The 23,115-nt window shown below is 38.4% G+C and overlaps 1 protein-coding gene across 1 annotated transcript in view; it reads right to left on the bottom strand.

The window, feature by feature from the left end:
- Window positions 1-21,428, bottom strand: part of LOC140242863 (origin recognition complex subunit 3-like) — a gene marked incomplete at its 5' end in the record, with an annotated part of 42,379 nt that extends 20,951 nt beyond the window's left edge. Inside the window, 8 exons of the mRNA XM_072322608.1 lie at window positions 3,604-3,667; window positions 5,217-5,350; window positions 5,758-5,871; window positions 7,713-7,872; window positions 13,530-13,699; window positions 13,911-14,006; window positions 19,889-20,049; window positions 21,278-21,428. Of these exons, the coding sequence (XP_072178709.1) occupies window positions 3,604-3,667; window positions 5,217-5,350; window positions 5,758-5,871; window positions 7,713-7,872; window positions 13,530-13,699; window positions 13,911-14,006; window positions 19,889-20,049; window positions 21,278-21,428 (1,050 nt within the window). The remainder of the gene's footprint in view (window positions 1-3,603; window positions 3,668-5,216; window positions 5,351-5,757; window positions 5,872-7,712; window positions 7,873-13,529; window positions 13,700-13,910; window positions 14,007-19,888; window positions 20,050-21,277) is intronic.
- Between the last annotated feature and the right edge of the window lie 1,687 nt (window positions 21,429-23,115).

Raw genomic sequence — 23,115 nt, 5'->3', positions numbered from 1 at the left:
AGAGAAATTGACTGATATCTACCTGTAGTGGTAAAGAGAGAGAAATTGACAGATATCTTCCTGTAGTGGTAAAGTGAGAGAAATTGACTGATATCTACCTGTAGTGGTAAAGAGAGAGAAATTGACTGATATCTACCGGTAGTGGTAAAGAGAGAGAATTTGACTGATATCTACCTGTAGTGGTAAAGTGAGAGAAATTGACTGATATCTACCTGTAGTGGTAAAGTGAGAGAAATTGACAGATATCTACCTGTAGTGGTAAAGAGAGAGAAATTGACAGATATCTACCTGTAGTGGTAAAGAGAGAGAAATTGACAGATATCTACTTGTAGTGGTAAAGTGAGAGAAATTGACAGATATCTACCTGTAGTGGTAAAGAGAGAGAAATTGACAGATATCTACCTGTAGTGGTAAAGTGAGAGAAATTGACTGATATCTACCTGTAGTGGTAAAGAGAGAGAAATTGACTGATATCTACCTGTAGTGGTAAAGAGAGAGAAATTGACTGATATCTTCCTGTAGTGGTAAAGTGAGAGAAATTGACTGATATCTACCTGTAGTGGTAAAGTGAGAGAAATTGACAGATATCTACCTGTAGTGGTAAAGAGAGAGAAATTGACTGATATCTACCTGTAGTGGTAAAGTGAGAGAAATTGACTGATATCTACCTGTAGTGGTAAAGAGAGAGAAATTGACAGATATCTACCTGTAGTGGTAAAGTGAGAGAAATTGACAGATATCTACCTGTAGTGGTAAAGTGAGAGAAATTGACTGATATCTACCTGTAGTGGTAAAGAGAGAGAATTTGACTGATATCTACCTGTAGTGGTAAAGTGAGAGAATTTGACTGATATCTACCTGTAGTGGTAAAGTGAGAGAAATTGACTGATATCTACCTGTAGTGGTAAAGACAGAGAATTTGACTGATATCTACCTGTAGTGGTAAAGTGAGAGAAATTGACTGATATCTACCTGTAGTGGTAAAGAGAGAGAAATTGACTGATATCTACCTGTAGTGGTAAAGTGAGAGAAATTGACTGATATCTACCTGTGGTGGTAAAGAGAGAGAAATTGACAGATATCTACCTGTAGTGGTAAAGAGAGAGAATTTGACAGGTATCTTCCTGTAGTGGTAAAGAGAAAGAAATTGACTGATATCTACCTGTAGTGGTAAAGTGAGAGAAATTGACTGATATCTACCTGTAGTGGTAAAGAGAGAGAAATTGACTGATATCTACCTGTAGTGTTAAAGAGAGAGAAATTGACAGATATCTACCTGTAGTGGTAAAGTGAGAGAAATTGACTGATATCTACCTGTGGTGGTAAAGTGAGAGAAATTGACTGATATCTACCTGTAGTGGTAAAGAGAGAGAAATTGACAGATATCTACCTGTAGTGGTAAAGAGATAGAAATTGACAGATATCTTCCTGTAGTGGTAAAGTGAGAGAAATTGACTGATATCTACCTGTAGTGGTAAAGAGAGAGAAATTGACTGATATCTACCTGTAGTGTTAAAGAGAGAGAAATTGACAGATATCTACCTGTAGTGGTAAAGAGAGAGAAATTGACTGATATCTACCTGTAGTGGTAAAGAGAGAGAAATTGACAGATATCTACCTGTAGTGGTAAAGAGAGAGAAATTGACTGATATCTACCTGTAGTGGTAAAGAGAGAGAAATTGACTGATATCTACCTGTAGTGGTAAAGAGAGAGAAATTGACAGATATCTACCTGTAGTGGTAAAGAGAGAGAAATTGACAGATATCTTCCTGTAGTGGTAAAGTGAGAGAAATTGACTGATATCTACCTGTAGTGGTAAAGTGAGAGAAATTGACTGATATCTACCTGTAGTGGTAAAGTGAGAGAAATTGACTGATATCTACCTGTAGTGGTAAAGAGAGAGAAATTGACAGATATCTACCGGTAGTGGTAAAGAGAGAGAATTTGACTGATATCTACTTGTAGTGGTAAAGTGAGAGAAATTGACTGATATCTACCTGTAGTGGTAAAGAGAGAGAAATTGACTGATATCTACCTGTAGTGTTAAAGAGAGAGAAATTGACAGATATCTACCTGTAGTGGTAAAGAGAGAGAAATTGACTGATATCTACCTGTAGTGGTAAAGAGAGAGAAATTGACAGATATCTACCTGTAGTGGTAAAGAGAGAGAAATTGACAGATATCTACCTGTAGTGGTAAAGAGAGAGAAATTGACAGATATCTTCCTGTAGTGGTAAAGTGAGAGAAATTGACTGATATCTACCTGTAGTGGTAAAGAGAGAGAAATTGACTGATATCTACCGGTAGTGGTAAAGAGAGAGAATTTGACTGATATCTTCCTGTAGTGGTAAAGTGAGAGAAATTGACTGATATCTACCTGTAGTGGTAAAGAGAGAGAAATTGACTGATATCTACCTGTAGTGTTAAAGAGAGAGAAATTGACAGATATCTACCTGTAGTGGTAAAGAGAGAGAAATTGACTGATATCTACCTGTAGTGGTAAAGAGAGAGAAATTGACAGATATCTACCTGTAGTGGGAAAGAGAGAGAAATTGACAGATATCTACCTGTAGTGGTAAAGAGAGAGAAATTGACAGATATCTTCCTGTAGTGGTAAAGTGAGAGAAATTGACTGATATCTACCTGTAGTGGTAAAGAGAGAGAAATTGACTGATATCTTCCTGTAGTGGTAAAGTGAGAGAAATTGACTGATATCTACCTGTAGTGGTAAAGTGAGAGAAATTGACTGATATCTACCTGTAGTGGTAAAGAGAGAGAAATTGACAGATATCTACCTGTAGTGGTAAAGTGAGAGAAATTGACTGATATCTACCTGTAGTGGTAAAGTGAGAGAAATTGACAGATATCTACCTGTAGTGGTAAAGAGAGAGAAATTGACAGATATCTACCTGTAGTGGTAAAGAGAGAGAAATTGACTGATATCTACCTGTAGTGGTAAAGTGAGAGAAATTGACTGATATCTACCTGTAGTGGTAAAGTGAGAGAAATTGACAGATATCTACCTGTAGTGGTAAAGAGAGAGAAATTGACAGATATCTATCTGTAGTGGTAAAGAGAGAGAAATTGACAGATATCTACTTGTAGTGGTAAAGTGAGAGAAATTGACTGATATCTACCTGTAGTGGTAAAGAGAGAGAAATTGACAGATATCTTCCTGTAGTGGTAAAGTGAGAGAAATTGACTGATATCTACCTGTAGTGGTAAAGAGAGAGAAATTGACAGATATCTACCTGTAGTGGTAAAGTGAGAGAAATTGACAGATATCTACCTGTAGTGGTAAAGAGAGAGAAATTGACTGATATCTACCTGTAGTGGTAAAGTGAGAGAAATTGACTGATATCTACCTGTAGTGGTAAAGAGAGAGAAATTGACTGATATCTACCTGTAGTGGTAAAGTGAGAGAATTTGACTGATATCTACCTGTAGTGGTAAAGAGAGTATTTGACTGATATCTACCTGTAGTGGTGAAGAGAGAGAAGTTGGCATGTATATTCACCTGTAGTGGTGAAGAGAGAGAAGTTGGCATGTACATGTATATTCACCTGTAGTGATTTTAGAAGAGAGAAGTTAATCAGACTGACCTTCATGTGTTTGTCATCCAGTAGAAGGGCTCTCTGGTCACTAGCTGGGCAACCATCCACAAACCTGCATACAGACAAAGTAGCTCTATTCACATTGCAGTTTATTCAATATTGGAGACATGAAGATTGTTTCATCATTACATCAACCATTCAATGTTTCCATATAAAATATTGGAGACAAGTGAAATCATTCCCATCGTAAGAGTTGGTGGTTGTCAATCCCGCAATTTTTCACTGAAAAGTCAGTGAAAAAGATTAATGTCAAAAAGTTAAAATTGTGTCTCTTTTTAGAGACTAGCAATATTTCACAAGCTAAGATATATCATGATGACATTTTATTTCAGCTGATGTACGTAGGTGATTTAAAAAAAACAAAACAAAACTGCTTCTTGTACAAATGAACACCTCAAAGAATGCTTACATCAAGAGAGAGACAGAGAGAGAGGAAGAGAAAAGATGAGGACAATGTACTAAGAAGCTTGCATGAAGCAATGTTATACCGGTCTCATGTATCAACGCTCTATTGAAGGAAGGAACCGTCTTGATTTGAATACAGTCAACCTTGCTTAACTCGACCTCGCATAAGTCAAATAATCCCCTAAAGTCAAAGGTCTTTTCAAGTCCTCTTCTCTTTATATTCTATTGATTTTAATCCTCATTTTCAAATTTTCTCTAAGTCTCGACTTTTTCTCCAGTTTCTATAGAATTGACTTAGGCAAGGTTGACTATATTGTCTTACATGACTGTCAGTGAATGCAGTGAATGCTTGCTAACAAGTACAGGACCAGTGGCTTTACTCTTTATGTGCCATACTGTAAACCCCCTGTGTGCCACATCAGTTTGAGACAGCAATGCAATCATGCTTTGGGAAAAAATTCTGTTTTTCAAATCTATGTAACTTTCATTGATTCTTGTTACCTTGGACATGTAAACAGCAAAGTTGTAGATAAATTTCTAAGCTTCTTTTCAATGAAAATTGTGTGACAAATCTAAAATTATTTCTCTTTCATATGACCAGTAGCTATATTGTCATGCCATGACTTTTGCACATAAAACAGTAACAAAAACTTAGAATTTACTAGAAAATCCACTAGGGAATACTGCTTCATAGCCAATCACCTCATAAAATGCAAGCTACATGTGACAAGATTGGAATTGTTGGAAATGCTTTCAATGTACTGTCGCATTTGGTGATTTATCGTTCGGTTGGGGGGGGGGGGTGTGCGTTGGAGCAGAATATGGAAACTTGGCAAACCGTAAACTGAGTCAGGCATGTGAATGTGGCACATAAAAAGTTAAAGCCCTTTCTACTGAACTACACAGTGATGACAAAGTACCTAGTCAATGGGCAAAATTATTGCAGCCAGGAGACTTGAACCAGGGATCTCAAGATTGATATCTTGTGAACTTAAACTACTGAACCACAATAAACATAGTACACTATCATACAATACTGTTCCATCAGCAGTTCTTGCAATAGAGAAACTGGAAAACATCTTGGGAAATGGAAGCGGAATGTGAAAGATCAGCTTGGTTTCAATCTTACAGGTAGTCATCACTATTACCTGGTTTGCATTATTTCATATGAATCTTGACATGGAATTGCCATTTACCTCCTGAAAGACTGCAACTGTCGAAATAACTCAAGCTGCTCATGTGACAAGTTTCTGATCCTGCTGATAGCATCACCATGACGACAACAGAGTAAGCTTAGTGGCTGGGAGAAATAGTGATCTAGGACAGCAAACTGCAAGCCAAACAAAAGTGATACCATTTAGAATGTATGCTTCGCATAGAGAGAAGTATAACAGAGGTAAACAAGTAGAACTGAAGCTTGAGCTCAAGTCTTAAGTAATTGTAAATGTGACATGTATTCTTGTGCTTTAAAAAATTTCTTCCAAAATTGTCTGAAAGTTCATGGCGAATACAATATCACTTTGACTTCACTAACCTAAAGGAAAACCTCTCTTACAACTTCTGAAATATTCAAACTTAATGTGAAGATAGAATGTAAGGGTGTGATGAAAACTCACTATTTGAATAATCAGATGATACTGAAGGACTATTATATTATGTACTCTCCACACTTTCTGATTTTCATTTTCTAGGAGATTGCTAGATCATACCAAGATACAGTTGATCTGCATTACATACCTGTAACCCTTGCACAAAATTCATGACAGAAAAGTCATGATAGAGGAAGAGGTCAAGCAAGAACTGGAAGACCTTTGACCCTAGCTTGAATGGATGCTTGGCAGTCAGCAGAACCTGCAAAGATGTTTAATGCATTTTCTTGTCAGTTCTTTAGGATATCCCACAAAGGTGTTTTGCACATGTACGTCAATCATGTTCCTGTGGTCACTACTGTACAGTGATGTTCCTGATGTGGAAATGTCCCTACGACATGGAACTAGCATAACAAAATAACAAATATGCATATATTTTGCTTGCTGTATGTAGAATTATTTTTTATTTTGAGTCCACAGAAACAAAAATATGCAAAACTCATCTTGCCAGATCAAGTGCACAAACATTATGCAAAAATGTCCACTTTTATAGCATTCCAGACACAGAATAAAGGCAAGGAAAGCAGGTAAGTCTTTCACTTTCATCATTTACAATGTAACACTCTTATCTTTGAGGTATGTTGCATACTAATAAATAGAGGTCAGACATAGTAGTACAAGCGTCAGATTGCAATGATCAATCACATGTTTGACTCATTGTGCATGCCAGATTATTTGCTGCATGTTAAGAGACTGGCAAAGGTATACTTATTAAAAAAGAAAAAATGTTCTACATAGAATGAGATGACCTGAGAAATATTTGTCTTTAAACTCCTGACTATGTACAGGCAACTGTATACAGTGCGTATAAAAAAAAGGGTAATCCAACTTTGGAGGGCTACTATTTCATAATTGTCAGCTATTGAGAGCACAATGTTGGTTGTGAAGAAAGAGGAAGACTTTTCCTCTTTCCATTGATACCTAATTATGTTAACAAATGTCATGCATGACTGAACACATGAAATTCAAAGACAACAATGACACATTTCACTTTTTCCATGTTTGAGTGTCACATGAAGGAACAATGAATGTCTCACTGAATGGATGAGATCTGCCAATGAAAGTGTCCAAATAAACAGGCTAGCCTGTACGAATGTATGTTTGTGTTTAGGTTTGTGTTGAGGGTTTCTATTAAAGGTCATATTAAACCTGCAACATGGCCATCTACAGTATCCGATAACTTGGTCACTCCTACAAGGCTGACCCACACAGTCCATTTTCTCTGTTCATATTCAACACATAGGTCGTAGCGACAAACCATGTTTTGAATATGAAGGGAGAAAATTGATAATGGATTAACCTTTGTGGGAGTGATTAAGTTATCAACAACATGGCCATGTTAAGGGTTATGGACCATAAAAAGTTAGAAGAAACCCCAAACACAAACTTGCAGTCATGCGGGCTGGCCCGTTAATTTGACCATTTTCATTGACAGATCTCATCCATCAAGTGTTACATTCATTGTTCCCTTCATGTGACACTCAAAGGGGGGAATTTATCATTGTTGTCTTTATAACAGCTCACGTTCTCACTCATGCATGACATTTGTCAACATAAGTAGGTACCAATGGAAAGAAGAAGAGTTCCATTTTCCTCACAACTAACATTGAGCTCTCCATAAATGACAATTATGAAATAGTAGCCCTCCAAAACTTGATTACAGTTTGTTTTTGTTTTTGTTTTTGTTTTTGTTTTTTTTTGGTATGCACTGTACATCTCAAGATGAATAAGCCTTTACATCATGTCCTCAAAGTACATAAGTGAATCATTTCAAATTGAGTTGCAGACAGCAGTGGTATCAATAATCCTACACAGTCTACTACACAGAATATATTCTATAACTCCAAATGATAAATATGTTAACATTATATCATACTCTATAGATATCGAAGTTGCTGGGAGGAGTCAACTAATGTGGGAAACCCCAGAAGACATGGTGGGAAAAAATATAAAAAAGACCATATTACCCACATTGACCCAACTCACAGGAGAGCACAGAGGAGGGTTCTATTGAGAAAATGAACTTTACTCACACAGACTTACTTTGTCAATGACTTGTGAGAGGTACACTGATGATGGTTCAGCTTGGAATTTCTCCATACTGAGACATGAGGAGGCAGATTGGGGAAGCAGTCGATGGATCACTCCCACAGAGGTTGCAATACCAAAGGTTAACACTATTGGCAGCTTGTCAAGATACTGACTGAAGGTTAGATATCAGAGGTACAAAAACTTGAAATCATACAATGGTGACTGGTATATAGCTCCACAACATCGCATTGTTCTCCCAATACGTAGGTCTACAGTACATACTGAAAATGTGAGATTTTATATTTCATTAAACATGATTGGCAAATACTCATTATCTGGCAATGATACACAAATTCTAAGGGCAATACTTACAGAGCCACTTTCAAAATATGGAAGACAGATGATATTTTAGTATTTTCACCCGACATTTAACCCTATGCCAACAAACTATCCCGACATATTCACTGTGCAGTAATGCACGTACATTGTACAGTGTATGTATGTACGAAGTCTAATCACCAAGTAAGTAGTGTCAGTGATTTCCAGGGTATGGGGGAAAATGGTGTATTTTCAGCATAAAATAATGTGATCTTAGCATTTCAAGGTAACCTTTGACCCTTGACCTTGGACCTCATGACCCAATAGGCCTATGTTCAAAGAGAATTATAAATGTCAGGCATTGTACTGTACTATTTTACAGTTTCATGAAGTTCCTTGAGTCATTTCAGAGATATGAAATTTTAGCATTTTTGCTTGACTTTTCACCTCTGATCTTATGGCCAAAAACTTTCCCTACAGGGAATCTTTCTTTGGTAATAAAACAAGTATAAGCTTCATGAGAAAACACTCTGGCGTTCCATAGACATGCGGAAAATAATGTCTACACTCTTATTTTCATCAACTTCGCAAATCCTGGTTGGACCGTAAACTAACAAAATGCAAAAATGTTGTCATATGCTAGGGCAATAGTGCTCTTAAAGCTAATAGTTTCTCAGTGTCAAATGGCGAAAATGTCTGTGATCTCATCCATGAATGTTGTATATCTGTACAAGCAAATAATGGCTTAAAGTAGTGACCTTTTGAGAATTTGACATGACCTTTGAGCATGAGCACTCAAAAATGAAAGGTACTACTTCGTCCACTCATACATACAAATGCTAAGTTTCATGGGATACTTTAAGCAGTTCTTAGTTTATGTCGTCTATAAAATTGATAAGGGATGGACGTGAGGAACGATGAAAGAACAAATGGATGGACTGAAAAAAGGACAGATGGACAACCCGAAAAAATAATGCCTCCTGTGCCACTTTGCGGAAGAGGTATAACAAATATAACAAGTTAGTAACCTGCCGATGATATCTGCTAATAGGACTTAATCATTATGCAAAAGTATTTGAATAGTAGATGAGGAAGACATGAAGTTATGAAGTAATATCAAACAAGGAAAAGTAGAAATTATGCGGTGCGTAATATATGTCCCCGCCGGAAGTAGCATTTTGTAGCCAATGTACAATACAGGTAAAAAATCAAGGTCAAAGGTCAAAGAAGTCAAAGGTAAAAATTCGGTGTAGGAGTTTTGAAGCCCTCACCTAGTGCCATCACATAAAGCAAACGGAATCGAAATCAGGTTAGAAATGGCGAAGGAGTAGCATTTTGTAGCAAAATGTACAATACAGGTCAAAACTCAAGGTCAAAGGTCAAAGAAGTCAAAGGTCAAAATTCTGTATAGAAGTTTTGAAGCCCTCATCTAGTGCCATCACATAAAGCAAACGGAATCGAAATCGGGTTAGAAATGGCGAAGGAGTAGCATTTTGAAGCAAAATGTACAATATAGGTCAAAGGTCAAGGTCAAAGGTCACAACTGAAATTCTGTGTAGAAGTTTCAAAGCTCCCATGTAGTGCTATCATATAAAGCAAACAGAATCAAAATTGGCTCATAAATGACAGAGAAGTAGCAAATTGAACATTTTGATCACACACGGACGCACACACAGACGGACGGACGGACGGACACACGGACGCACACACGTACGGAGCCCGTTTCATAGTCCCCTGCTCGAACTCGTTCGGCGGGGACAAATGAGATCTAAGATTGTAAATATAATTTGTATAATTATACAAAACATCTTCCAAAATGTCACTGGGTTACCAGGACACAAGAGCTTTCTATAGTGTGGTTCAGGTTCATTACAATTAGAATGGCTCGGCTCAACAAAACAAAACAAAACAAAACAAGAGACCTGCGGGTCTAGCGCTCACCTGAGTATCGCAAGTTCACCTTTCACGCAGTCACTAATCTAAATTATTCACAGCTCTACCAAAATTTGACCAGGCATTCTCAAGTAGAAGATGAAATGTACAATAAGGGCCCAAATTTTTTAAGATTCCTGAATTTGGGGGGATTGGGGCCCCCTGGGGCCCTCTGGGTGGGGCATGGTGCCCATTTTTATAAATTGAGATCCTGACCCCCTAGGGATGCTACCTGCCAAGTTTGACGAAAATACATCATGAGGTTTTCAGGAAGAAGATGAAAATGTACAATTCAGGCCCCCATTTGGACCTTCCCAACCACCCCCCCCCCCCCCCCGCCCCCAAGAGGGGCACCCCTGGATCTCCTATGAACAAACTTGAAACTACAGTCATTAATGTGCTCACTCATAGTATTATCTTAGCTCTATAACTTCTGATTCTAGAGAAGATTTTTAAAGATTCCTTCATTTTGGGGGTTTGGGCCCCCCTGGAGGCCCACTGGGTGGGGCATGGTGCCCATATTAACAAATTGAGATCCTAACCCCCTAGGGATGCTACCTGCCAAGTCTGGTGAAAACGGGTCATGGGGTTCTCGAGAAGAAGATAAAAATGTACAATTTAGGCCCCATTAGGACCCCTCCTCACTCCCTTCCCCTGGGTCCCAAGGGGGGCACCCCTGATTCTGCCATGAACAAACTTGAAACTACAGTCATCAATGTACAAACTCATAGTATTAGCTTAGCTCTATCACTTCTGGTTCTAGAGAAGAAGATTTTTAAAGATTCCTTGATTTGGGGGCGTTTGGGCCCCCTGGGGCCCCCTGGGTGGGGCATGGTGCCCATTTTAACAAATTGAGTTCCTAACCCCCTAGGGATGCTATCTGCCAAGTTTGGTGAAAATGGGTCATGGGGTTCTCAAGAAGAAGATGAAAATGTACAATTTAGGCCCCATTAGAACCCCTCCCCTGGGTCACAAGGGGGCACCCCTGATTCTGCCATGAACAAACTTGAAACTACAGTCATCAATGTACTAGCTAATAGTACTAACTTAGCTCTATCACTTCTGGTTCCAGAGAAGAAGATTTTTACAGATTCCTTAATTTATTTATTTTTTTTTTTGGGGGGGGGGGGGGGGGGTTGGGGCCCCCTGGGGGCCCCCTGTGTGGGGCATGGTGCCCATTTTAACAAATTGAGTTCCTAACCCCCTAGGGATGCTACCTGCCAAGTTTGATGAAAATCGGTCTTGGGGTTTTCAAGAAGAAGATGAAAATGTAAAAAGTTTATGCACGACGCACGACGGACGACGCACGACGGATGCCGGATGAAGGGCGATCGCAATAGCTCACTTGAGCCTTTGGCTCAGGTGAGCTAACAAACACACACACACACACACACACACACATAATTTTCATTGAGTTGGCACTCATTAACCTGACAACAAAGCCCTTATATAATGATATTTTGCCTTGTTTGATTCTAGTGGAAAAGTGAGCAAAGAAAATGGGATTCCATCAGGAGTCGAACCTGAGACCTCCGGATTGCTAGACCGGTGCTCTACCGACTGAGCTATAGAAAGCCCTAGTACAGTGTTCGTCCCAGAAACCCTTAATTCTCAATGCTCGGGTGGTCAGAAGCTATAGCAGTGTGTTTGTGTGTGACACACACGCACACACTTAAACCTGGCATAAACCCGAAGGATAATTCAACTTGGGGATAAATGCGAGGGATCACCGAAGTGATGCAGCTTTTTGAGTTTGTAACAAATAAAGACAGAATAAACTGACCAGAAAGAATATAAATTATTAGTGGAAAAGTGAGAGAACTAGAAATTTCGTGCTCGGCGGGTCGCGCAGCCGAGCACATGTATCCCCAGAACCCACAGCATCAAGAAGCATACCCTATTGGATTTACCTTGTCATGTATAAAGACGGAACAAGCGAGGGCGCCATCACCAAAAACCATAGGCATCTTTGTCTTATCATAATACACCTTCATGCCAAGTATGAAGATGATCGAAGAAGAACTGCAGCCAGTAGAGCGCTCACAAGCAGATGCTATTGGATTTACCTTTTTATGTATAAAGACGGAACAAGCGAGGGCGCCATCACCAAAAACAATAAGCGTCTTCGTCTATTCATAATACACCTTCATGCCAAGTTTGAAGATGATCGAAGAAGAACTGCAGCCAGTAGAGCGCTCACAAGCAGACCCTATTGGATTTACCTTTTCATGTATAAAGATGGAACAAGCGAGGGCGCCATCACCAAAAACCATAGGCATCTTCGTCTAACCATAATACACCTTCATGCCAAGTTTGAATATGATCGAAGAAGAACTGCAGCCAGTAGAGCGCTCACAAGCAGACCCTATTGGATTTACCTTTTCATGTAAAAAGACAGAACCAGCGAGGGCGCCATCACCAAAAACCATAGGCATCTTCGTCTAACTATAATACACCTTCATGCCAAGTATGAAGATGATCGGAAAAGAAACGCAGCCGGTAGAGCGCTCACAAGCAGACCCTATTGGATTTACCTTTTCATGTATACAGACGGAACAAGCGAGGGCGCCATCACCAAAAACAATAGGCGTCTTCGTCAAACCATAATACACCTCTATGCCAACTTTGAAGATGATCGGAAAAGAAATGCAGCCGGTAGAGCGCTCACAAGCAGACCCTATTGGATTTACCTTTTCATGTATACAGACGGAACAAGCGAGGGCGCCATCACCAAAAACAATAAGCGTCTTCGTCTAACCATAATACACCTTCATGCCAACTTTGAAGATGATCGGAAAAGAAACGCAGCCGGTAGAGCGCTCACAAGGAAATCTCTGCGGCGGCGGCGGCGGCGGACGCGGCGCGACGAGGCCAAATCCATAGTATCCTCCTAACTCTGTTCGGGGGATACAATTAAGGGTTTCTGGGATGAACACTGTACTAGGGCTTTCTATAGCTCAGTCGGTAGAGCACCGGTCTAGCAATCTGGAGGTCTCGGGTTCGACTCCCGATGGAATCCCATTTTCTTTGCTCACTTTTCCACTAATAATATATATTCTTTCTGGTCAGTTTATTCTGTCTTTATTTGTTACAAACTCAAAAAGCTGCATCACTTCGGTGATCCCTCGCATTTATCCCCAAGTTGAATTATCCTTCGGGTTTATGCCAGGACTGTGAGGTTTAAGTGTGTGCGTGTGTGTCACACACAAACACACTGCTATAGCTTCTGACCACCCGAGCATTGAGAATTAAGGGTTTCTGGGACGAACACTGTACTAGGGCTTTCTATAGCTCAGTCGGTAGAGCACCGGTCTAGATCCGGAGGTCTCGGGTTCGACTCCCGATGGAATCCCATTTTCTTTGCTCACTTTTCCACTAATGATTTATATTCTTTCTGGTCAGTTTATTCTGTCTTTATTTGTTTGATTCTAAGCGGTAATCTTCAACACAAAAAGAAACAAATTTTCAACTGTAGAATCCCTTTTTTTCCCTCGAACACTTTTAGCATTTCTTGTTGCACTCATAAACTATCCAATTGTTCTTGGCAAATCAAGATAGCATCAAAACCTTTTAACTCACCTGCAAATATGAATGAAGTCCTGGATGACAACAGGTTTAAATCCCTCAATATCCTCAAAGATAATAATAATGGGAGGGAATTCTGGGTAGGAAACAGGACCGCTCGCTGACCGCCTTTTCCTGGAGCGACGTGGTGATTTGAAGACAGTGGAGATACATGATTTCCGCTTCTGCATAGACAAAGAAAAAAACAAATACCATATTTCATATAGCATCTATACAGTAACTTACAATTTTTAAAAGAATAGGGGTGATATCATTTACATCTTTCTAATAGATGCATGTAGATTTATCTAAAGTGTTAGAAAATTTTCTACCTTCCACAACATGGAATGAATTAACCAAATTAAGCACACTAGAGCGAAATGATGAAAGTCTCACCTGGACATTGTCCTTGTACCATGTCTGGAGAACAGGGAAGGTGCAGGGAATTTTCTTTAAGTTAACATCTGGGCTAGTCTCATCATCCTCAGAAACCTGAGATTAAAAAAAAAAAATAGGCACATTATCATTTCATATCACCTGTCATACAGATCAAAATGCCAATAGCTATTTTTTGAAGTGCAATTTAGGCCATGTTCATGAGGACTTCAAGAAATGGAAAAAAATATACAAATACAATGAACTGACCTTTATCAAATTGGGCTTAAAATCATAAACTCATGTAAATCTAAATTCCATCACAGTATACGGAAAAAACACAGGTGCATAAGATCCGTATTATGCTATGTATACCATAAATACCATTACAACACATGCATATTCTCTGAATTGGTTACATAAAGTAATTGCTCTAACATTGTTTTCTGCATTAAACTTTTATAAAAATCATGTTTTAGAACTAAAGTGAAAATTTACAAACAAACATTATCCCTGTATGGTATCATTTGTCTTTAAAGACACCCACACATTGGAGCAAGTGCAACTCTTTCCTTTGATTGATAAGGAATGCAGTGATAATAATTATCATCTCTGGTTGCTGCTAATGTCAGTGTTTAGCAAAAACCTCTGAAACTCTGGAATTCTATCACTCATTTATTTTCTATATTGTTTGTCTAATTTTACGCCATTCACTATGGCATATTTGAATTTCATGTGTAATTGCACCATAACACCTTTATGTAAAACACAGCTGACTTTGCACACATTAATTGTAATACATACCATTATGTACCATGAACACTAACTGACGTACACATGTGTAGGCAATATGAAAAGTGATTTATTCTACTAGAGCTGGATTTTTTTTCCTCTCTCTCTCTTCTCTTTTATTACATCTGCCTTTCCATCTCTTCTGCTTGGTTTCATTCAAGGCACATATTGGAATTTATTCTTCATTTATTAAAGTTGAAATTCATGAAACATGATATACCCTGGCTAATGAATGTGTCACAACAAATACAGCATTTTGACTACTACAGGCAGCAGATAACTGGAAAACTGGGGGGGGGGGGTCAAATTGACCCCCCTCGACATTTCGCGCTACGATTCCACAACGCGCAAAGATTTTGCCGCATTGTTTCATGACTTTTTTCATTGAAGACCTAATTTGCGACGTCCAGGTACACCGTTCTGAAGTTATGTAATGTGTTGCATATGCATGTCAACCCGAAAACAGCTCAAATTCATGAAATCGTGTGCAAATCCAATGCAAATTGTGCTTTTTTTGTTAAATTGATATAAATTAGATTATTTCAACTTTTAACCATTGAAATTAACCATTTCTAATGTAAATAAGCTTGAAAAAGTGCTTGCAACAAATTTTGGCCAAAAAACAATGGAAAACAAAAAGTCGAAAAAATGATAAAATACATGTACATAAGAAATTAGCAAAACAATAAAAACAAAAAAAAAACTAATTTTGATTGTGCTATCTTTTTGCATGAAAATTGTTGGATGTGTCTTGAGGAACTCTGACACAAAAATTAAGCAATCCTTCAGTCTTTTTAATGGAGTTATAGGTGAAAGTTTGATTTCATGCGTAAATTTGCATAATTAATTCACTAAAAATAGAAAGCCAATATTTTTATATTGAATGGCCATGTAATCTTGTAGTTGACATCCAGCTCTATCTTCAGGCAAAATTTTGTGGTGATTGTGTGATCGGCAGCCGAGATCTGAAGGGGGGGGGGGGGGTCAAATTGACTCCCCCCCCCCCCCTCCCAGTAAAAACTTGGTCTCAAATAGCCCAGTTAAAATAGTGTTAATGCCACATTCAAACCAGGGGCAGATCCAGGAATTCTGTAAGGGGGGCACAACTAATATTTCTGGTGGCACTTCCAGGTTTCATTTCACATTTTTCTTTTTAACAACAAATAAGGGGGGGGGGGGGGGGCGTGTGCCAGTTGCGCCCCCCTCTGTATCTGCCACTGTTTAAACCACTTTCCAAGCGGCCTCAGCAGCCCCGTTTGCCTGAAACGTAGTGTGCCGTGGGATATTCTCCACTTTCCCCCTCTATATTCTAGTCTTGTTCATTTCAGTCCCTGCCCTGGTGAACATGTAGACTAACAGACTTCATTCTCACAGCGTCTGGTCAGGCTAGACTACACATATTTCTCATCATGTCACACTACGGACTGCCGCCAAGTTTTGTTACTGCCTATTACGTGCTGTCACCTTTTGCTGCATTCATCCCATTTTACGTCTCACATTTATCACGTTTTCTTTACAGTGACCTGAGACATGATTGCCATGGCTGCCGGGAACATTGTGTAATCTAGCATTAGATTTTTCCAAAATTAGCTTTAAATTCTCTTTGCACAAAAAAGATAATTCTTCACATCATAAAAAGTAACAAATTTTATACATCTTTCCCTGTTAAAGTTGTGGCAAAAAAAAAGAAGAAGCCATAGTTATCTAAATATGTTACCTTTGACCTTGACTTTGGACCTGTCACCTTATCCTTCAATGCAATTATTGTCTACTTATTGCTCTCTTTCTCTCTTTTTTTTCTCTGTAATCTAATTCTGCTTTACCTGGACATTCCTGGCTGAAGTTGCACTTGGGACTGGAAGTTTCAGCCAAAGTATTATAAAATGACCTTTGCCCTTGATCCTTCAAAGCAGTCATATTAGGCACACAACTGACTACAGCTATATGTACTGTATGTCTATTCATCTGACATTATCAGTTCAACAAACTGTCATCCTCTCAATGTTTGATGATAGCTACCAATTTAGTCAAATTTTAGCTACCAGTTTCCAGGAAGAATATCAAAATGTGAGAAAGTTTACCAATAACATATCCAAATTCAACAAATTCTTCCATCGAGATGTTTTACGTCGATGTTTTACATCGATGTAGGACAATTTGTCAATCAGTTGCAACATATATATCACACAACACATAATGGATGCTGGATGGTGTACACGTGTATGATGATCCCAACAGCTGACTTGATCCATTTGGCTCAAATTGACAGTTACTATTGTATCAAATTTCTTCTGCATGTAAATGCATGTGCTTACAGTAATCAGACAAGTACATCTACATATTTTATGTAGCATACCAGGCAAAGTATAATGACAATCTACAAATTTCTTGTCATTGGTATTGGTGTTTGTTAAAGAAAACCAATAAAATCAAAAATGCCAGAAATAAGATATGTGGCATGTGGATTCATAATGTACACCAAACCCCCAAAACACTGCATGTATATGACTTGACCACTATTTGAGTGGAAGCAAAACAATCAGCTCAGCACAGAAAAGGAGAGTAACCCCCCGTGCAGACTAGAGAGTTCTCGTATGGATATAGCACGTTTTTATGTGTCTGAATGCTCTAATATTGAAACATCGTATCAATATACGTTGTATATCGAAACAATGTTTTGAGCGTCGTTTCAAATCATTATACTATATCCATACAACGCATATTTGTGTCTGAACGCTCTCATATCGAAACGTCCTAAGAGTAGGCAGGGCTTATTCACAGCGCGTGCTGAGCTCACGTATCCGCGGTGCACAGTGCTGACAGATTGATTGTGACGTAATAATGATCTGGCGCGAACTACTGGATGAATCCAAGGCAGAGTATAAACACTATGCGCAAAGCCTGCGTAAACTAGAATTATCACTGAAGGTGATTAATACCCCCGCCCCTAGTGTTGCTTTATAGTATGTGATGTCATGAGGGCAATGACGTTAATACCAAGTTTGTGCACTTGTCGAATTGGAAACAGAATAATTTTAGTTAACTGTACAATTACAGAGTTGACACTGAGTATAAAACTTACAGCAAATGGAAACATGCTTTCCCCCAGCATCACTACACTTAAAGACCATCATACACACCAAATTTGACCTTCATAACTTGAATGGTTTATTTTGATACAAAAATGAGTGGTTACCATGGCAACACATTTTCCTTAAACTAACAAATTGGTGTCTTGCAAAACTACACTTCTAGATCATGATACATACTAAATTTGACTTTTATTGCTTGAATGATGGAAAAGTTATTCGATCTGCAAGGTTTTGGTAAAATTGTCTTGTGGTTACCATGGCAACGGTTTGTGTGACAAACACAAAAATTATGTGTTTCACATCTATACCTCAGGGCCATAATGCCCACCAAATTTGGTTTCAATTGCTTGAAAACTATGGAAGAAGTTCACTCAACAGGATTAAAAAAAAAAATGCTGTTACCATGGCAACGCATTGTCCGATACAAATACAAAGGACATTTTGCAAAACTACACTTAAAGAGCATCATTGTACACCAAATTTCACCTTCACAGATTAAATGGTTCAATTTGATACAAAAATGAGTGGTTACCATGGCAACACATTTTTCTTATATTAACACATTGGTGTCTTGCATAAATACACCTCCAGATCATCATACCCCATACTAAATTTGACCTTAATTGCTTGAATGATGTGGAAGTTATTCAATCCACAAGGTTTTGGTAAAATTATGGTTACCATGGCAACGCTTTGTCCGACAAACAAAAAATTATGTGTTGCACATCTATGCCTCAAGGCCATAATGCCTACCAAATTTGATTTCAATTGCTTCAAAACTGTGGAAGTTGTTCACTCCACAAGATTTCGAAGAAAACATGTGGTTACCATGGCAACACTTTGTCAAGTACAAACACAGAGAGTGTCATGCATATTTAAACTACACCTATAGATCATAATAGATACCAATTTTGAAATTGATTGCTTAAATACTATGGAAGTTATTCAATCCACAAGGTTTTGGTAAAATTATGGTTACCATGGCAACGCATTGTCCGACAAACACAAAAAACATGTCTTGCACATCTATACCTCAATATCATCATTTACCCTAAGTTTCATTTAAATTGCTTCAAAACGCAAGATTTTGCAACAGACCAACCGACCAACCGCCCGTCCGCCCACCGACCAACATCGCGGTGATTCCTATATACCCCCTTCTTCATACTACGTGTGGCGGGGGTATAATTACGAACTGCACATGGAAGAGAATCACATATACTAAAAAAATATCAATTGTGTGCTAGGTCTGAATGCTCTGATAGGATCATCGAATAAGCGGGTGCTGCGTCTGAACGCAGACTCTCATATCGAAACATCATATGTGACCGTGCACCTTAAAACGAACATAAAGTCGCACACACTGATTTTGCGTGAGGACTGAAAATAAGTGAAATGGGTCAACCTAGCCGAACTTGACTTTTTCATATTTTCTTAAAGAGCGGGTCTTCTTTTACATTATGCTAAAATTTGGTATCATAAAACGGGCAGGAAAGTGTGTTTTTTTAGCAGTTTATCTCGAACATTTTTGGTAGAATAGTGTGATAAGGTGTGTCTTTAGAATCCCTTTTTCATTTCAGAAAAACCTTGTCCACACTCTTCACTTTCAACTCTAATAACTTTTGAAAGGATAGTGCTACTGCTTTGAAAGTTGGCATTAATTATGGACAGAATGTGTTAATGAGGCATGCCTAATTTCAGTTTAATCTGATAATCCCTTCATTGTTGTTACTCTGGTGGTTTACTTCCTGTTTTTTGTCCCATTCATCGCACAGCAAGCACGGTTTGGTAAAGATTAAGCGCTTGAATAGACACTGTACTTCAGAGCCTCTTTTCTCAGTTCACACTCTTCCTGAGTTTGTGCTTTCTTTCCAATATTTAGATAGGTTAGGAGAGTCCGTTTGATTTAAGTTATACATCATTTTAAAGCTTAAAGTCTGCTCTTTCAGAATATGGTCTTAACTAAAAATTCATGTCTGGCGACTTTTTGTTTGTTTTGAGGTGCAGGGTCACATATACGTAATATCCATGTCGTATGAATATATACGATAACTTGGTGTGTCTGAAAGCGCCCCAAGTGTGAAGAGTGGAATCCCACTTTAGGTGTTACCTCACCAAGTACTCTATGCCCATGAGTTGTGACACCAGTGCACCCATCAGGCTCTTCAGTGTAGTGCAGTCCTTTGATGTCAGACTGGCCACATGAGGGCTGACTCTTTCATGGAACACAGAGGTCAACTTGTTGAAAATATCATGGTGATCTGTGACATTCACACCTGCATGGCATAAACACAGTACACATACAGCTTATGAACATGTTTCACTGTAGCCTAGTACAGGTGAAAACAAAACTCAGTAATATGGTCAGCAACTGTAAATTGATCCCTGCAGTCATATTGTGAATGACAATGTTTCTGTGGCAACTCACATTACATCACAAATATCTCCATAACTCACTTCTTTGAACAGAGGACACATAATGAAAGATTAATCCACTGATAAAAGAGCACACAAATTAACTGCATTGTGTACAGTAAAAAGCTCTAAATTTTCAACATTTTTCACTGTGAGACAATGCTAGAAAAGGGTTAAGATCATGAAGTAAAGACTTGTTTTGTTCTCCTCAAAGCAATCCTTACGTATTAACTTGTTTGATTTCTGTATGTTTGATCTCCTCCTCCATCAATATATTCTTTTAACCCATTCCGTGCGGGAACCTGGTGGCCTGCATATTAAGTCTATGGGTATTTCAGAATTCAGTATGGAACGGGTTAACTAATGATCTTCTTTGATCTAGAATACTGGTTTTCAGTGGCGGATCCAGAGGGGGTGCACCAGGTGCCCCCTCTTTAATTTTTGGTTAAAACAGAAGAAATCAAGAGAAAAATAAGGGGGGGGGGGGTGTGCATGCGCCCCTATTTAATTTTGCAAAGACGCCTCCCCATATATACGGAATTCCTGGATCCGCCCCTGGGTTTTGGTATATCAAGCTGAAACCTTGTTTCTGGGAACTACACATTTCTTGCATTAAATCTAAAAAATCTCTTTTGAGTATCCAGTGTAAGACTGATGATTTTCTGGCCTTGGCCTTGACCTTTCATTGAGTCTTCAACAAAGTACTACTTCAAAGAACCCTTCAAGCAACAAATAACTACTCCATATTTACATTACACTATTCTGTCATTATTCATGCTTGCATTAGGTGTACAGAAATTTCAGGTAAAATAGTTCTTCACTTTTGCACTAATGGTTTTTGTTTTCCAAAAAAGAAAATGCTGTGAAGGTCACTGCTCATGAATCTAAAGTGACTTGAATTCTCGACACAAACACTAACCTGTGACAAATGAATTCTTGACACAAACACTAATCTGTGACAAATGAATTCTCTACACAAACACTAACCTGTGACAAATGAATTCTTGACACAAACACTAATCTGTGACAAATGAATTCTCTACACAAACACTAACCTATGACAAATTAATTCTTGACACAAAGACTAACCTGTAACAAATGCTGCTGTTGGTATCTCTCTTTGCTGAAATTTAGAGTCGCTTCCTGCTGGCTGAAAATCCAAGTTGAATCCAGCCTGAGCATTTTTGATAAAGCTGAGGAGGTCATCAAATATCTTCCTGTTGACTTCAGTCTGCAACACCTATCAAAATAACAACAACAATAATGATAATAACTACAACTATCACTGAATATGTGACCCTGCATGATAAAACCAACAAAAAGTCCCCATTACATGGATGACATGGATTTTTAGTTAAGAGCAGATTCTGAAAGAGCACACTCCAAGCTTTAAAATGATGTATAACTCAATTTAAATGTGACCCGCTACAACAAAATGATCCTAAAGTCGGGCGAGGTCGATTATTTGAAAATTGCATGATATAATCCCCTAATCTTTCTGCTTTAAATTGATATACGGTGTATAACACATTTTACAAAAATAATCGGCTGCGGAGATATCGACGTTTAAAAGAGAGCATGTCGATACGCCTGGAAAATCACTGTTTCGAGAAAAGCGCCCTAAAAGTCTTCCTTTCGACGCAATCGCGATCAAGGGACATGCAATCAGTTTTCACCTCTGGACAACAGAAGGTAAGCCCTAGTAACCCCCGAAGAGTTCATTCAAGCACGTCAGCGTCGGCGGTCTCCTCACCAACCAATCAGTGACCAGGATGTGAGAAGCGGCTGATCGTAGCGTACCCCACCCGCACGCACCAGTCGACTGGGCAGTGTGCGAGCTTCATGCTTCGGTGAGCAGCAAGCAGCAAACTGACCAATGAGATCACTTTGGTCGTTGTTAGGGGCGGAACCTATCTGTGGCGCTCAATCCAAATTTTCGAACCAGTTTCTGCTTTGTTGAAACGCTAAAAAAACATGGCTCAGAAAAACACTATTTTTTATCTTTCCTTTGATCATTTTGCTTCAAAATTTCGACAGATGATAGAAGACATGTTAGACTCCAATAATATATGGCCATTTTCAAACAAAAGTGGACATGAGGGTGAAAATTAAAACTTGGAAGAAATCAGTAGGCTTCAATATTTTTTGAAACTAGATATCTTAGACCATATTCTTCCATAAAGATTACGTAAAATAATTTATTATATCTCGTAATACAGCAAATTTAGGACTTGGGTAATTTAATGTCATAAAATGTGTATTTTTGCAGCAAAATTCACATACTGCAAATCATGATAAATATACGTATTTGAAGAGTTATTTGTTGATAAGATAAAACCTTAGTATTGTATTTATCCCCTGAATAGCATTACATATTCTCAGAAATCATTTTCAGAACAAATGAGGGCTTCAAAGTTTTCGAAAATGGTTGTCGTGTCACTCACGTTTTAAACATAAAAAGTTTTCTAGAGCTGTGTATTTTGAAAATAAAATTACCCCAGTACAAAACCAAATACAGTTTCACCATACCTTATTTCATGTGTAGTAACTTTGTCCAATTTGTAATATGTAAAGCCAGAATCTACAGTCAAAGTTCTGTCGTGTCACTCACAATGTCGTGTCACTCACGATATGTCGTGTCACTCACGATATCATATTGTACACAAATCAGGACAGAGACTAATCATTAAAACATTATACTATAAAATGGAAACTATGAATATAATCAAATGTCATCCCTGGTAAGAGTAGGCCTCCTGTAGCTTTTCCTATTTATTTTCCAATTTGCCCATTGCAACAGGAATAGTCTGGTTATGATGAGTTCATCTGCATGTTACAGTGTGTTTGTGTTTGAAATCGGCACCATATCTTTTACATGTGGGCATTCCCCCCCCCAAAAAAAAAAATAAATAAATAAAAAAATCCCA

Source organism: Diadema setosum, chromosome 19 (genome assembly GCF_964275005.1).
Source record: "Diadema setosum chromosome 19, eeDiaSeto1, whole genome shotgun sequence".
NCBI lineage: Eukaryota > Metazoa > Echinodermata > Echinoidea > Diadematoida > Diadematidae > Diadema > Diadema setosum.
This window is presented reverse-complemented; position numbering and strand designations above follow the sequence as displayed.